We start from the raw sequence: 14,768 nt of genomic DNA, 5'->3' as shown, positions 1-14,768 counted from the left end.
GTGTGATAGGTATAGTTTATGGCTAGTCTCACTTTGATGAGCCGCCAACACCATACGTTGGTTGGTTATTTTTGCTAACACAAAATGCTCTGTAACAGGAGAAAATGGATACCTCGCTAGTGGCTTCGAAAGCGGACCAAGCCGCCCACCCACGCCACATGGAGCTGGACTACCAGAAAACTTCGCTGAAGTCGTCAAAGGCGTATACAGAAGCAGTTTTCCTCTACCAGTGCATCTCGACTCTATTTCCCGGCTTAATCTTAAGACCATTATGTAAGTTTCCTTTTTGTAGTCATTGTTCTGCCGCGAACAACGGCCATGTGCTTACTATCGAATAGAACTCTAGTTGATGAAGAGTGGTCTCGCGACTATGGTGAATTCATCCAAGAAAATGGAATTAAATCCTATGTCATCCCGATTTTGGCGAACAAAAACCCACTGGTCTTCACTCCATACGAGACTGTTATTGAAGTGCTAATGCTTATTTTGAACCCAATGAATCATCCTGTGTTAATTCACTGCAACAAAGGCAAGGTAAGCAATCTGCGGTCCCCTAAGAAATATTGTTAAAAAAAAATATAAAAATAAAAATAAATAAAAATAAAATAAAAATAAATAAAAATAAAAAATGAATAAAAAATGATTACGGCCTTCTAATCTCATTCCCTCAGCACCGAACCGGATGCGTTATCGCCTGCTTTCGCAGAGTTCAAGGGTGGTCTCTCATGGCTGCCCTCCAGGAATACCAGAAACACTCTACACCTAAGTCACGTGTACTGGACCGAAATTACATTGAGGGGTTCGACCCAAATTCCCTCTCTGACCTTGTTGAGAAAGTGGGTGCTCGGAAATGGCTTCCAACAATTATTCCAGTCGACAACATCGGGAAAGACAGGCGCGAAATATCGCAAATCAGCCATGACGAAGATCAAATTCCAAAGGCTGAGAGTGCGCCTCCTAGCCACTTCAATACAAGTTTAGAGGAGCTCCACAGGATCAACTCCATCTGAAATATGCACGGATTTATATTACTTCCTTCAAATCACCCATCTCCGGCGGTATGGAGGATGTTAATATCTTACGAACAATTCGCCTTTTTCCATGGACAGAGTCCATTTTTCCATTCGATAGCAGGGCGTTTCCGGATAAGGACCATCACACCAATAAAACCCACGGCGTTTTGTTTTCTTGATTCATTCATTTCATCACTACCGGGATTATTATAGACAGTTCGGCTTGGGTTCCGGGGTAAGGTACGGATGCGGAAAATGGGGCCGCGAGACTGCGGTACAGAATATGAAGTAAACTAAAATAAACTCGACATTGAAAACCCGGGGCGTTAAAGGATGGGCGGTTCGCAGAGATCGAATTTACCGCGCTTTGGCAGCTGCGGACTTTGTTTCGTTTCTACTTTCCTTTTTTTTTTTTTTTTTTTTTTTTTTTTTTTGCCTTCCCTGAGGCATTTCTCTCAAAATTTTTATTTTTCATTCCGGAACGGAAATAAACCCGCGATAAATATATTTCATGATTTGAACTTTTCATATTAATGTACTTGTGCTATCGGGACACGCACGCGTTGCGTCATCTACCGCTTATCATCGAGTATACATTTCAGCCACTTTCCTCAACACATTCGCTAAATTGTATCTCCTTGGCTGGTCAATGTTTATCTCTACTGATCATCATCTCTTTCCTATGGTGGCATTATCCCTTCTTCTATTATTGCTCTTTTCTATTCACCAAACCATTCACTTCCCTGTATTACTTTCTAGCTTCAACTATATCTGTTTTAATATTTCTCTCCTCTCCTTTAGGTTCTTTTCATCATTTCCCATCTCTCTGCTGTCTGTCGAACAATTTTCCTTTCTTGTTTTCTCTCCATTCACAATTCACTAACTAATTTTTAATTTAACTAGATGAGGGCATAAATGTGACAGAACATAGCATAGCGTGGCATGCAGTTTTTTACTTACTACTGTTATTGTTATTATACCTGGCGTTTGAAAAATGGAGGGCAAAAGCCCCTAGGGGGAATATAAAAGAGAGAAAAAGGCCAGTTCAAAACAATTTTCTTATACTGTTTATATAGTGAGTAATATGGACTAATTGACGATTTGTAGATATGTGGGGTGAAAAAAACTGAGGAAGAGTAAATAAAAAGCGAAGTTTTCTTATATTTAGGTCAGCTAACTTTCTTAGTTAAATATTCAGAGTTTAATTCCAACCCCCTATCCGGCAAACACCCACTGCTTATACAAAGCAACCACACTTCTTCTTCACCCTCTTAACCTCCTCCATCTGTTCACATTAAAGCATGTCATGTTCCTCTCCTTACAGGCGCAGAGAGCTTCCTCGTTACCCAATTTCTCCCGGCCGTCGATTCTTCTTCAGTCACGATGTGGGAACCAGTTGCTCTCCTTTTCAAGAACGACTCCTTATCGCCGCCTGTACCCCCTCCACCAACTCTAGCCGAAACACGGGTCGTACCCCAATATTATACGGGACCCGCTTCGACTTTGGCTCCAAGATTTGTAGCGGTAGATGAGAATATGGCTGTTACTGTCAAGTCTGGCACCAGCTTGGGCGCGGACGAAGGATATATATAGGCTGTAATTTGTCTTGAAATTTGTCTTGAATAAATGACATGTTCCTTAAAGTTCCTGCGCGCCTGTATGCAATTCTGGCCAGCTGTTCCTGGCCATGCAGCGTGCGTGCTCCAGGGGTGTTGTGCCACGTAACTCTATTTGAGCAGCGTTGACTGAGGCTGAGAAAGATGGCATTGTTGCCAAACTCCGTCGAGCATTCGATTCTATGTAACAGGCTGCGTGTCCATGGCCTGAACTTTTTTGGAAGCTTGGGCAGTGGTTTCTCTGGTGAAGGAGCCTTTGTTTAAGGGCTCGCAAGCAATTGCCAAGCCTTAATTGAATGTGGATGTCTCTCTCAGATTATAAAACCACAACATATGCGGGGATGTGCAGATGAAGAACATTGTGGTTGCAGAGAGCCGGCCAAGATGACCAAGGAAAACGATCAGTCGACATCATGCTTGTGGATTGTGAAGATGTTGGATGGTATCCGAACTTCTGGGGAATCATTCATGTTTTTCAAAAACAAAAAATTTGTAATAGAATTACAAACACATAAATAAACAAGAGAGGGGAAAAAAAAAAGTAAAAGACGAAGAAAGCAAATGTCAATCTCAAACCAACCCGGCCGCCTCCCGGGCCATCCTCAATTCCTTCCCCCGAATCCCCACATCATCCAAATACAACTTAAATGCCTCCAAAAGCTCCGCCAATCCCCCCTTCAACGCCTCCTTAATCATCTCCACCTCCTCCACCCTCCTCGCCTTCTTCTGTATCTCCATTTCCGCATCCGCAGGAGGAAAGTCAACATCCGTCCAATGGACATCCAACCCCCCCTCACCAGCGCCAGTAAAGGACTCTAGAGCCATCGCAGTCTCCGTAAACAGGCGCACAACAGCGGCAATGTCCGCCTGCACTTTCCCGAACTGATCCTCTGCCATACTCGCGATGAGGAGGCGGGTGAGAGACTCTACCGCATCGATGATCGGGGACAGGCTGGCGTATGGCTTGCCGAGGATGATAATGCGGAGTCGTCGTGTGTAGGATCGGCGGAATGGTAAGCCCGCGAGGGAGCTGAGGAATTGGTGGATTAGGGGGTGTGTGCGGGGTCTACCTGAACTAGATGAAGAGGAGGAAGAGCATGTGAGGAGTTTGAGCTCCTGGGCTGAGGCGGATATGCGTTTCCTTTGCTCCGGGCTGAGGACGGCGGTGGTTGCGCGGTTAAAGATGTTACGGGCTTGGTTGCGGGCGGCTGGCGTCCAGTTTGGGGATTGGCCGTATGATTTAGCTACGGAGCCGAAAGCTGATTCGAATTGTTCGGGGCGGGTGGTGGGTTTGGACGAGGCGAGGAAGATGTTGTCTCCCTTTGGAGCGGAGGTTAAGCGAGGTAGGGTGTGAATAGTGGTTGGTTGTCCATCCATGTTGCTACTATCCGAGGTCTTCCCAGATACTGTAGAGGAGTCTGCGGCCGGCAGTGTTGTTGGGTTTTGGTGTTCATTTATCCGAGCAGTTATTCCCTTAATAACATTGGTCGACGCGCCGAGAATCTGGGTCCATGCTGATCCTCCGTTGCGGTCGATGTCGGCAAAGATTGCTTTCCGGCGCTCCGGAAATTGCTGGCCGATTAAGCACAGTTCCCAGAAAGCGAATGTTCGAACGACATCCCTTTTCGCCTTCAGCCCGTTTATTAGACTGCCATTCGGGTCTTTGGATTCATTCGTCAGTGGCTGGCCCTTTTTCAAGGGTGCCTGGCCCAAAAACGTTGAAAATAAGAGATTGGACACCTGCCAAAGTGTCACAAGTAGCACGCCTGATGTAGCAGCGCGAAGCATTAGCAGGATGTGCAATGGTGGAATCAAGCCCGGAGGATCGGCAGCGGAGCGGGGGGAAATTCCAGAAAAGTTTTGCAAATGAAAGGACCCAGCTCCAGGCGATGCGTCTAAGGAAGAGCATATAGATGAATGGCCCTACAACAGCTGTAACGGAGCTTCTAATTACAGCATCGTAGAGTACCTGGGGTACGGCCTTCCGGATCCTGACAGGTAGCGGCTCAAGCTCATGCGTACTATGGTTTGCGGAATTTGCGCTTCGCTTCGATACGGGAATGTGAATCTTATCCCAGTCAAAATAAAGGTGAAATATTGATTGTGTGATGGCAAGAAGGGCGTAGAAGCAATGGAGATATATCGGTCTCTCATTGAGCTTTGCTCGTTCATATGGCCTAGATATGAGAGCAACTTTCAGCATTCCGATAGAAAGACTTCTCCAGTAACAGAGAACGAACTGACCTTCCCGGCTTTACCCAGTTGAGCTCTGCGCTTTCTGATGATGACCACATATATACCTCACTAAACCACCATGCAGATACTAGATACCAGCCAAAGGTTTGGAAAGTGGAGAACGAAAAAAGGGCCTGTCTCGTTGAGCTGAAAGCAGAACTTGTAGTCCGGGCTCCTACGTGCATCTGACCAACACGGAGGATGAAAATAGCAAGGCATGAGATAAAAAGGAGTAATGTCCGGAACCCGCAGGCGCCCAATGGAAACCATGACCAGAAGACTAGTAGGAAACTCACTGTTAGCCCTCTCTTACGCAGAGTTGAGAGGTAGCAAACAAAACTCACAGGAAGATTTAACGCCAATAAAGAAAGCCACAACATAACAAGCAACCAAAGAAACCGCCGACGCATGCACAAATTTTCGATGTAGGGTCGAGGTTAATATCCGCCTGTACTGCCTTGGACGGGCCGCAGGCGCCCTGGAGGGTGTGGTTGCCATGGCCGAACGAGGTGGTCAGCCAGAAATAAGTCCAGGAGCTTAGTGCATTGCTGGAGAGCTGGGTAGATTCGCCAGCTTGTTGGTGGCAGGCTGGGTAATATATTATTTAACTCCCTTTGCGAAGAGCCGTAAATATGTATGGGAGGCGAGGTGAGGAAAGCAAATCACTTTTTTTTTGAGGCTATCCCGAACTGTTTTCCCACAGCAAAACAAAGTCAAGCCACAGATGCGCGGTCAAACATACACCAGCCACATATATATCTGTTTACGACTTAGCGTCATACTATATTTAGCGCCACCGGGCACGAAAAGAATTACATAATCGCCCAGCCGCCTGTGATACGCCAGCCCGCTTGGAACGACATCATCGTCGCTCGGGACGATGCAAAGGCAGCATCACCACTCGGCAAAACACACGGGCGATCGCGGCAACACCATTCCCTAGGAATACAGCTTCTATCACTCGTTTTCTCTTGACCTACACTCAGCGGTGGAAGTTGTGCACTGTGTCTTTTCCATCACTTTTAATTTTGTTTTGCTAAGCTTGAATAATCCCGCCATGTCCTTCGACCGCCTCTCATCTTTAGAAGCGCAGCCAACCAGATCCAACGATTCGCAGTATCAAGATGATCCGGATTTTCAGCGGTTGACAGAGTCATTGTCGAATCGTCTGTTTACTTTGACTTCTAATATCTCGCGCTTGTCGAACCAGATCTCCTTGCTAGGCACCAAACGTGATACTGAACGGGTCCGTGAGCGGGTACATGATCTATTAGAGGAGACTCGGGAGGGTTTCCGGGAAGTTGGTGAAGGCATCAAGAAAGTTCAACTATGGGATGATGTCAATGTTAGTAGCAACTGTGCCTTTCTCGCAATGATCTTATGCGTTGAAGCGGCAGGCTCCTTTCAATCTCTCCGCAGTACCTGGACTAACAATTAACCTTACCTTATGACAGCCCTCCCAAAAATGGACACAGCAAAAGCTTTCCTCAGAATTTAGATCCACCCTAGAAGAGTTCCAAATTGCCCAGCGCCGTGCAATAGAGAAGCAGCGAGCTTCCGCAACTGCTGCACGCACCGCCCTCCAGGAGGAAGAGGGTGTCATTCCAACTTCACCGCGCGATGGCCAGACCCTTCAGCAACTCCAGGAACAGCAACCCCGCCTCGCATCGCAAGCCGAAGTCGACTTCCAAGAGACCCTGATTATAGAACGCGAAGCGGAGATACGGAATATCGAGCAGAGTGTTGGCGAACTTAATGAGCTTTTCCGAGATGTAGCGCATATAGTCCATGAACAAGGGGGACAACTGGATCTCATTAGTGAAAATGTGGATCGGACGATAGATGATACCCGAGTTGCTGATACCGAGCTAAGAAGTGCCAGTAGGTACCAGAAGAATGCGCGCAACAAGGCTTGCTGCCTCCTTTTGATTCTGGCTGTCGTCTTGGTCATTATCGTCCTGGCTGCTACGTTGGCTTAAACAACTAAAGAACATGTGTTGCTGTTTCGAATTGTACTTTTCTGTAACTGTTCTTATTATTGCTATATTGTCCGTATGATTTTTTGTTAACAGGCCCTTTTCTTCGTCAGTATCTCATATGCGTTTATGATTCCCAAATATGTCAATCCATTGTTTCCTGCTTCATTCTGTTTCAAGGAGGGCTCGGATGTTTATTTATATTTTTATTGTTTTAATTTTTTGGGGAGTTTCCGGCCATCCTGACTAGCTTCCCATTGCCAACGTTACTATCGTACATACATATATAAGAGTCTCCTGTATACACACGCATCTTACAATCAGCCTTCCACAACAAAAGAAAGACACGTCTACCACCCTCCTATTGATAAAAGAGTAAAACATAATACATATATATCGTCAGCCCAATCCAACCAGGCGACTGGCCCTCATTCTCCATCCTTCCCAAGAATTCAGCTTCGGCCGTACGTCCAAATAAAAGTTCAACTTCGCATTATTTGCAGCAGTCCCCAATCCCGCCCCGCCAGCTCTTCCCTGATAAAAATCAATCACATATTCAACCCTAGCTCCACCACATCTCTCCACAACCCAATCATGCCTATCGAAAGGCCGTTGATACCCTAACAAGCCATTGATCCTCGCCCTTGGACTTAGAAATTGGCTATCGACACCCAATCCACGGAACGAGTACAATTTCGGGCCTCCACATTTCCGACTGCCAGGATCGGAAAGTGGTGCCGATGACTCCCATTCTAGGATCTCAGACCACGCACGCTCGTTCACTGCGTTGTGGATGGGGATGATTGAGGCGACGGAGGTGGCTAGGTCCGTCGCGGAGGTGGCGGATGTGGGTGTATTTTTGCGCAGGAGGGCCTCGAAGAATTGGCGCTCTGATGGATAAATCCAATTGCCCGTGCGGGAGTCATGGCCTGTTTCGGCTTCGTCGTTTGAAGGGCGGATGTGTGAGGCTGTGGTTGAGGCTTGGGCTTCATATGGGGAGGGAGGTGGAGCGGCGGACGTGGAAGGCGTAGCAGCTGTGGACGTATCTGGGATTGCTCGGGGGATGCTGCTTACTTCCCGCTCCTGGGATAGAGGTCTACGTTGTTTTTTGGGTTTTGTGGTGTCTGTTTGTTTTGTAACTATGTCGGTCGGGGTCATTGGATGGGGAGAATCGGAGTTTTGATGTTGTGAAAGCCACACAGCGCGAGTTTTGTGGTCTACAGGGCATGTAGCTTGTGGGCCATCATCTTTGGTAGGACCAGTGGAGGGAGTAGAAGTCGCTGTAAGCGGAGGTGGAGGATTTGCAGTACTTGCATTGGCCCCCATGGTTAAAAGGTGAAGGCCGTAGCAGTCAACGGGATTACAAAATCACGCGGAGAACGGCGAATTGGTTTCAGAAAATGTTTGCAAAACTAGTTGCCGAGATTGGCACCTCATATATCAGAATGCCGTTCGTAGACTGCAAGGTAGCACTCTGTAGTGTCCAGTGTCCAGCGTTCTAGGATGAAGTTTGGCGAGAGAGATTTGATATGATAAAATTTAAGGTTTGGAGTCGCCCGCAGAGCCTCAAGCTGTCCCTCCATTTTCACCGCCATGTAAGGATTCTGCTAGTACCAAGAACACGATCACTTTCACCACAACTCTCTTCTCAGGGCCCCATCTACCACTGAAGCATTTCCCTGCATAGCTATTATAATTAACCTTCTGTGAAGAATAAAGATGGCTGGTTCCACTGAGGTTTACCGCGCAAGCGCCACGGCTCCTGTTAACATTGCCGTTATCAAGTAATTCCAACTTCCCACCTTTACCCCTCATTTTGTATACAATTGCTAATGATAATTTCTTTGCAGATACTGGGGAAAACGGGATGCTATCCTTAACCTTCCCACAAATTCTTCACTCTCTGTGACCCTATCACAGAGTTCTTTACGTGCATACACCACCGCATCGTGTTCCCCCACCTACCCCGCCGAGGATTCTTTGACCCTCAACTCGCAACCGCATAGCATAAAAGATTCAAAGAGAACGCTTGCTTGTCTGTCGGATTTACGCAGTCTCCGTCAAGAACTAGAGAATGCAAACCCATCTCTACCCAAACTCTCAACTTTCCCTCTCCGGATTGTATCAGAGAATAACTTCCCCACCGCTGCTGGTCTCGCTAGCTCCGCTGCTGGCTTCGCTGCGCTGGTTCGCGCTGTTGCCAACCTCTATGAACTGCCTCAATCACCTAGCGATCTCAGTCGCATTGCACGCCAGGGGTCTGGTTCCGCATGTCGCTCTATGATGGGTGGTTATGTCGCATGGCGCACAGGGGTCTTGGAGGACGGAACCGATAGCCTGGCAGAAGAGGTGGCCCCAGCGAGCCACTGGCCTGAGATGCGCGCCCTTATCCTCGTCGTGAGCGATGTGAAGAAGGATGTTCCTAGTACACTAGGAATGCAAGCGACAGTTGCGACCTCCACTCTCTTCGCAACCCGTGCGGAAACTGTGGTGCCTGCACGCATGGTCGCGATCGAGACTGCGATTAAAAACCGGGATTTCCCTTCCTTTGCTGAAATCACCATGAAAGACAGCAACAACTTCCATGCCACCAATCTTGATACCTGGCCACCCACTTTTTACCTTAATGATGTTTCCCGTGCTGCCATCAGACTGGTCCATGATATCAACCGTGCCGCTGGCGAGACTATTTGCGCTTACACGTTCGATGCCGGTCCAAATGCGGTTATATACTACTTAAATAACGAATCGGAGCGTGTCATTGGGACATTCAGGTCGATTTTGAAGCCTGAGACTAAGGGCTGGGATGGCGTGTATGGTGATGCTGTCAAGCACATAAAGTCTGGGATTCTTGTGGAGAATTTGGACCCGAGAGCTGTTGCTGAGCTGAGAGATGGTATTAATACCGTTATCCTGACTGGTGTCGGCGAAGGGCCATTAAAAGCAGACCAACACCTTGTCAGCGAAACTGGGGAAATTTTGAAAGGAAGTCCCAACTAGGCGAATACCAGTCTACCAAGAGGAAGAAACCAGGAGTCATTGGAATAGAAACCATTTCTCGGCCATGATACCCCTTGCATCCCGGAGAATGAAAGCGGGCGCATCGAAAATTTCAGAAATTGGAGTTTTATAGCATCAATATATCGTATTGCATTGAACAACTTCCAAATTCATTATCTTTGTAACTAGGAGTGTTTTGCTTTTCCATATCTTCCCATTTCCTTTTTAAACAGACAGAATCACTCCAACGTGGAAATTGAAGCAGAACAATCAATCAAACCACAGCGAACACGCAACTCAACTCATCCACCCAGAATAGCCAATTTCTTGAACGCTTTGACGACAGGTGGCTCCCTCCCCTTCCCACCAATAGTCTGTTGCAAGCTATCCCAGAATACACCATCACCACCAGGTGGCCGTTCCCCTCCTAGACCACCGTCCTCACTCTTGCCTGCATCAGCACCGTTAACACCAAGACCCATTTCCTTCGGTACTTCAAACACATCATCCAAGCAATCCCTGCACATTCCCAAAACCTCATCCAAATGATGTTGCACCAACCCCGCTCGTTCCCTCATTCCCCTCCTCAACAGCGCTTGAATGAGCCCCTCCCCCTCATCAATGGCGCTATTTACTCTTTCAATAAGCCGTCGTACACTATTCACCAAATATTCCTCTTCGTAGACAGTCCCTTTCTTCCCGCGTGCGCGCTTGCGCTCCTCACGCCGCCTCGTCTTGCTCGTTTTCCGAGACGAGGACGTATTCCCCGTATACCGCGTGAACATACTTCGGCCCGCCATTGTGGTCGCGTCTGTAGGCGCTAGCGAGACATTATCGGGAATATCGATGCCGCCTTCACCCAAGCCAGCAGCCGGATCACCGCCATAGAAACCCAACGGATCGGTGGCACGGCGGACGCGCAATTCCTGGATCCTGGGTACCTGTGCATTGAGCTGCGCCTTGCAGTCGGCGAGCAGATCAATCATGCTGCCCATCGCGTCTCCCAGGGCTGAATCAACGACTTCGCCGACGAGGGATTGTTTGCCGCGAAGTACGAGGAGACGGCAGGCATCACCGAATTGATTGCCGCGGCAAAGTAATTGTGCAGCAGTTGGGATGTCTTGGAGGTGTTCAGCGTGGATGTGGGCAGCGGATATGTAGTCCTTTGTTTCGGTTGTGAGGGTTGTGGCGAGGGAGTGGAGGAGGGAGTTCATTTGTGTTTCTGGGAGGGGGACGAGACTAGCACAATAAATACATTCACGCCATTGGTGTGCGAGCTGGTAGGATTGGTAGGCGGGTTCATAAAAGGAAAGCGATTCATAGACTTTGGTTTGGTTAGTTCATTATGTTTATCCTGGAGGTGGTAATTCTTTGAGGTAAAAGGAGGTAGACGTACTGATGGCAGCTTCTTTGTAATTGGATTGATCGTATAGATAGTCAGCGTATAACTGTGACATATCCCGAAGCAGTTCAGGCTGGTACTTGTATAGTTCCAAGGCATCGTTGTATAATGAATGTTTGATAGCGTAAAGTTTGAGCTCCTCATAAGCATGAAGAGCATGTAAGGTTTTGATTGCTTTTCGCACTCGTCCTAGGTGGTTGTCGATTTCATACTGACGGCGAAGCTCTGGCATTGCCTGCAGCTTCTGAAGGAAAGGGAGATACTCTCGAGGATCCTGTGACGAATTAGCAATGCGTCTATCCTTCATGGATATCTATCGAGGTGTAAACCTTACTTTCTGAGCTTGCTGCGCAACCATCAACGTAAGCTCTAGGTCATATAACCCTAGGGCATGGTCATAGAGCCTATATGCATCGGTGAGGAAACACATATGTTCAACAGCTTCCTCTGCTTGCTCCGTACTTTGTTCTGTAATTATGTTAGCTTAATAGTTTGATCTGAGACAACAGGGGGGCAGTTTACCCCGTAGCTTTGCGACAAGTTGAAGCCCAGAATCTAGGTCAGGGGGGGATTTGCACACATGAGCGGTGACAAGATTTTGGAGGTTGGTGTCGATTCGACTGTTAAGCACGGATAAGAATGCATCGCAAATTCGGTTGACCTTGTTATCCTTTGGAGTTGTTTTCGTAGCATCTCCAGGTATCACACCATTGAGCTCATCAGAGACAGCCACATCAGGTACAGCTATCTTGAGGGTATTTTTATATAATGTCTCAGAAACATCCTCGTCTCTGTAAATGCCAGTCAACATACACCCGGAGAGATATTGGACACGTGTAGCCTTACCTTAATCGAGAGAGAAATTCGTCGATATATTCAACCTTCTTCACCTGGTCGATGAACAACGGCACGTTGGCCATGAACTGGGAGGGAGAATAATCGTGAAGAATATTCATATCCACCATATGGCTTCTGCATGCAAGATATGCGGCACGATACTTTTTGTTGTCGATATACCTACGAATTCCAGCAAGAACAAGCGCACGTGGATAAATAGTCTCCGTATTACCACGCGGCATCTGTAGAGTAACGGCAAATATTGAGGGCATGACAGAAACTAGGCGAGCCCCTCGCTCGATACTTCGGCATCTTTCGTCAGTTTCGGGGATGTCACCGGGAATGTCAAGATCTAGTCAACGCCCTATGTAAGTATAATATCAAGCGACACTTCCAAGATAGAAACTCACCATCTACTTTGGCGATATGAATGAATTTGAGCAAGTGTTGGGTCGTAGTGAAAATAAGATGAGCCCCAGTAATTATGAAGGAAGTGCAGTTTTTTGCAAGGAGTCGTTTATTTGCATAAAGTGCTCCAGATTTAGAAAGAGAAAATAGAATTTCCTAGACGACAGTTAGCCGAGTTCAAAGAGTCAATTTGATTTATAGGAATCCTACTTCTCCATCTGAAAGCTCAGTTGCGTATGCCCAGCAGGTTTCCTGGCTTGGGCTCTCGTGTGGAATCTCAGCAAAAAGTCCATTGGCTCCATTGGGGGAGAGCTTAATATATGAGCCCGCCTTTCTACTCAGTCCCTCCTGGCATATCCACAACGAATTTTGCTGGAGATTTGGGAATATGGAGGAAAGGATGCTTGAATTGATTGACTGATAAACGATCGTGGTTTCCTTCGTGTCGATGTCGGTCTTTTCTACGTTTGCCTGGGAATTCCCATTTTGACTCAAAACGTAGATCTCCTTTTCTTCCAGGAACGTGATCCGTCTAGGTCTCGACGATGAATTCAGGATTGGGTAGGTTGCTTTAAGTTCAGGATCTGCTACGGGGACGACTTTGATGTCCCAGCTGTATAAGTAAATTCTAGCCATAGTTAGCACGACAAACTGGGTGCTGGATTTGCTGAACGCGACATCAATAGCATTAGACTCCAGAAGAATATCACAAGCAGACATTGGGGGAGGGACATTGGAAAGTTTTAGCGGCGTTAATTTTAGCGATGCTATTGCTAAGTTAGAAATGGTTTTATACGGATTTCATTTCAAATACATATTGAACTTACTTCCATCAATCACGGCCACCGCTCCACAATCATTCGGAGTCAATGTGGAACCTCTCGCTACATCAAAGACGTATTCAGTGTCGAATAAAGTATCTATGGATCTGATTAGCTTAGTGCATCATTTCGGCCGACGTAGATAGACACATACCAGATGATCCAATAACAAATCGTAATGCCTTTTCTTGATGCCAACGAAAGCAAAGGAGCGCTGTAGCGAACCCCGTTTCAACAGAGATGGGGATCTCCTGCTTCAGATAATAATGATAATTTCCCATTGTCCAGAGCTGTATTCTATCCTTGAACTGGACAGACAGAACGGTAGAGTCGATATTCCACGCCAAACTGATTTTTGATGCCCAGGTGTGCATGTCTTCCTTGTTCACGCGTAGCGTGAACTCACCATGTCGAAGCCCATTTCTTTCGAAAAACACAACGTCCACTCTGTCCTCCATACGTTGTATTCCAGCGATTAAATTTCCGGATGGTCGCCAGCTTAGAGAACCCTCCAGCCCATCCACTGGCTCACTCACACTGTCCAAGACGCCGTCTCGCGAGTACACTCTGATCACACGTCGGGCATCTGATTGAATGCTATTAACAGCAACGAACGCCCCATCGCCTCGCCAGCTGATAGAAACTCTTTTATCATCCAGATCGCTCAATTTTCCCTCGTCAATCTTCTCCGGCATCGTTGGGTCCCGCAGAGCCTTGGCTCTCTTGCCTTGGAATTGCGTCTCTTTCTTTCCCCAACCAACAGAAACGTGTCTTGAGGCCTTGAGATCCTCGCTAGTAAATGTAATATTGGCCACATTTTCGAAATCCCTTGTCATGTAGAGCAATGTGTCGGCCTTGGTGGTTACAGCAAGTAGTCCTTCATCCAAAGCCCATGCCGCCGCCGTGATCCCCACATCAACCGAACCCACGATCTCAATCTTGTCTTCGCCTGGTTGTGGATCTTCGCGCACAACTATAATATCGCCACCTTCCAGTACAAGACATGTAACGAGGGTATCCGCAAAGTATTGTAATGATATGATCCGGTCATGTTGCAGGTCCGGGAGCGGGCATGGCGCATCCCAGGATGCGATCAACTCGAGGTCGCCGAGCCCAGCGTCCTGCGCCCTTCTTTTTAGTTCGATGACAGCGGTCGTCTCTGTTGGACCAAAAGCGCATATGATAGAATCCGTCGCAGGGTCCCAGGCCGTCGCAGCTAGAGGCAGTTCGTTCCCAAGCGGGAGCTCCCTCAGGTGGATATTTCTCAGGTTGCGCATTTTATATTGTGCGCCTTTTCCGCGCACACCTTCGAAAACCTGGATTTTTAAACTCGAGGATGATCCATGTAGATTCTCTTCGTATACAGCAGTGGTTTGTTGGTGGGGATCGCATGTGGTTTGTAGGGTGTTTGAAAATATGTAAATTTTCTTTTTGGTGAGGGGACTAAATAACTTCTCATA

At 47.3% G+C, this 14,768-nt stretch overlaps 6 protein-coding genes across 6 annotated transcripts; 3 read left to right on the top strand and 3 right to left on the bottom strand.

The window, feature by feature from the left end:
- Positions 1-104: 104 nt before the first annotated feature.
- On the top strand, positions 105-1,010 carry BDBG_02644 (tyrosine phosphatase; the record flags this gene model as incomplete). The annotated part of the gene is made up of 3 exons (XM_002627927.1): positions 105-273; positions 347-534; positions 672-1,010. 3 exons carry the CDS (start codon positions 105-107, stop codon positions 1,008-1,010), a joined length of 696 nt encoding a protein of 231 aa, XP_002627973.1.
- Positions 1,011-3,199: 2,189 nt separating this feature from the next.
- BDBG_02643 (nuclear envelope protein) lies at positions 3,200-5,362 on the bottom strand (the record flags this gene model as incomplete). Its single annotated transcript, XM_002627926.2, has 4 exons — positions 3,200-4,395; positions 4,652-4,806; positions 4,874-5,144; positions 5,209-5,362. 4 exons carry the CDS (start codon positions 5,360-5,362, stop codon positions 3,200-3,202), a joined length of 1,776 nt encoding a protein of 591 aa, XP_002627972.1.
- Positions 5,363-5,739: 377 nt separating this feature from the next.
- On the top strand, positions 5,740-7,312 carry BDBG_02642 (syntaxin 7). Its single transcript, XM_002627925.2, has 2 exons — positions 5,740-6,209; positions 6,319-7,312. Exons 1-2 carry the CDS (start codon positions 5,922-5,924, stop codon positions 6,841-6,843), a joined length of 813 nt encoding a protein of 270 aa, XP_002627971.1. The 5' UTR covers positions 5,740-5,921; the 3' UTR covers positions 6,844-7,312.
- On the bottom strand, positions 6,862-8,529 carry BDBG_02641 (cytochrome c heme-lyase). The gene has a single exon (XM_002627924.2). It carries the CDS (start codon positions 8,164-8,166, stop codon positions 7,240-7,242), a length of 927 nt encoding a protein of 308 aa, XP_002627970.1. The 5' UTR covers positions 8,167-8,529; the 3' UTR covers positions 6,862-7,239.
- BDBG_02640 (diphosphomevalonate decarboxylase) lies at positions 8,421-11,460 on the top strand. Its single transcript, XM_002627923.2, has 2 exons — positions 8,421-8,624; positions 8,691-11,460. The coding sequence occupies exons 1-2, from the start codon at positions 8,560-8,562 to the stop codon at positions 9,838-9,840; spliced, it is 1,215 nt and encodes a 404-aa protein (XP_002627969.1). The 5' UTR covers positions 8,421-8,559; the 3' UTR covers positions 9,841-11,460.
- On the bottom strand, positions 9,969-14,757 carry BDBG_02639 (elongator complex protein 1). The gene is made up of 9 exons (XM_002627922.2): positions 13,463-14,757; positions 13,315-13,407; positions 12,698-13,254; positions 12,490-12,643; positions 12,089-12,431; positions 11,765-12,033; positions 11,577-11,710; positions 11,237-11,516; positions 9,969-11,164 (listed from the first exon to the last, which is right to left on the bottom strand). The coding sequence occupies exons 1-9, from the start codon at positions 14,583-14,585 to the stop codon at positions 10,143-10,145; spliced, it is 3,975 nt and encodes a 1,324-aa protein (XP_002627968.1). The 5' UTR covers positions 14,586-14,757; the 3' UTR covers positions 9,969-10,142.
- Positions 14,758-14,768: the final 11 nt, after the last annotated feature.

This window comes from Blastomyces gilchristii (assembly GCF_000003855.2).
Source record: "Blastomyces gilchristii SLH14081 genomic scaffold supercont1.3, whole genome shotgun sequence".
Taxonomy (NCBI): domain Eukaryota; kingdom Fungi; phylum Ascomycota; class Eurotiomycetes; order Onygenales; family Ajellomycetaceae; genus Blastomyces; species Blastomyces gilchristii.
This window is presented reverse-complemented; position numbering and strand designations above follow the sequence as displayed.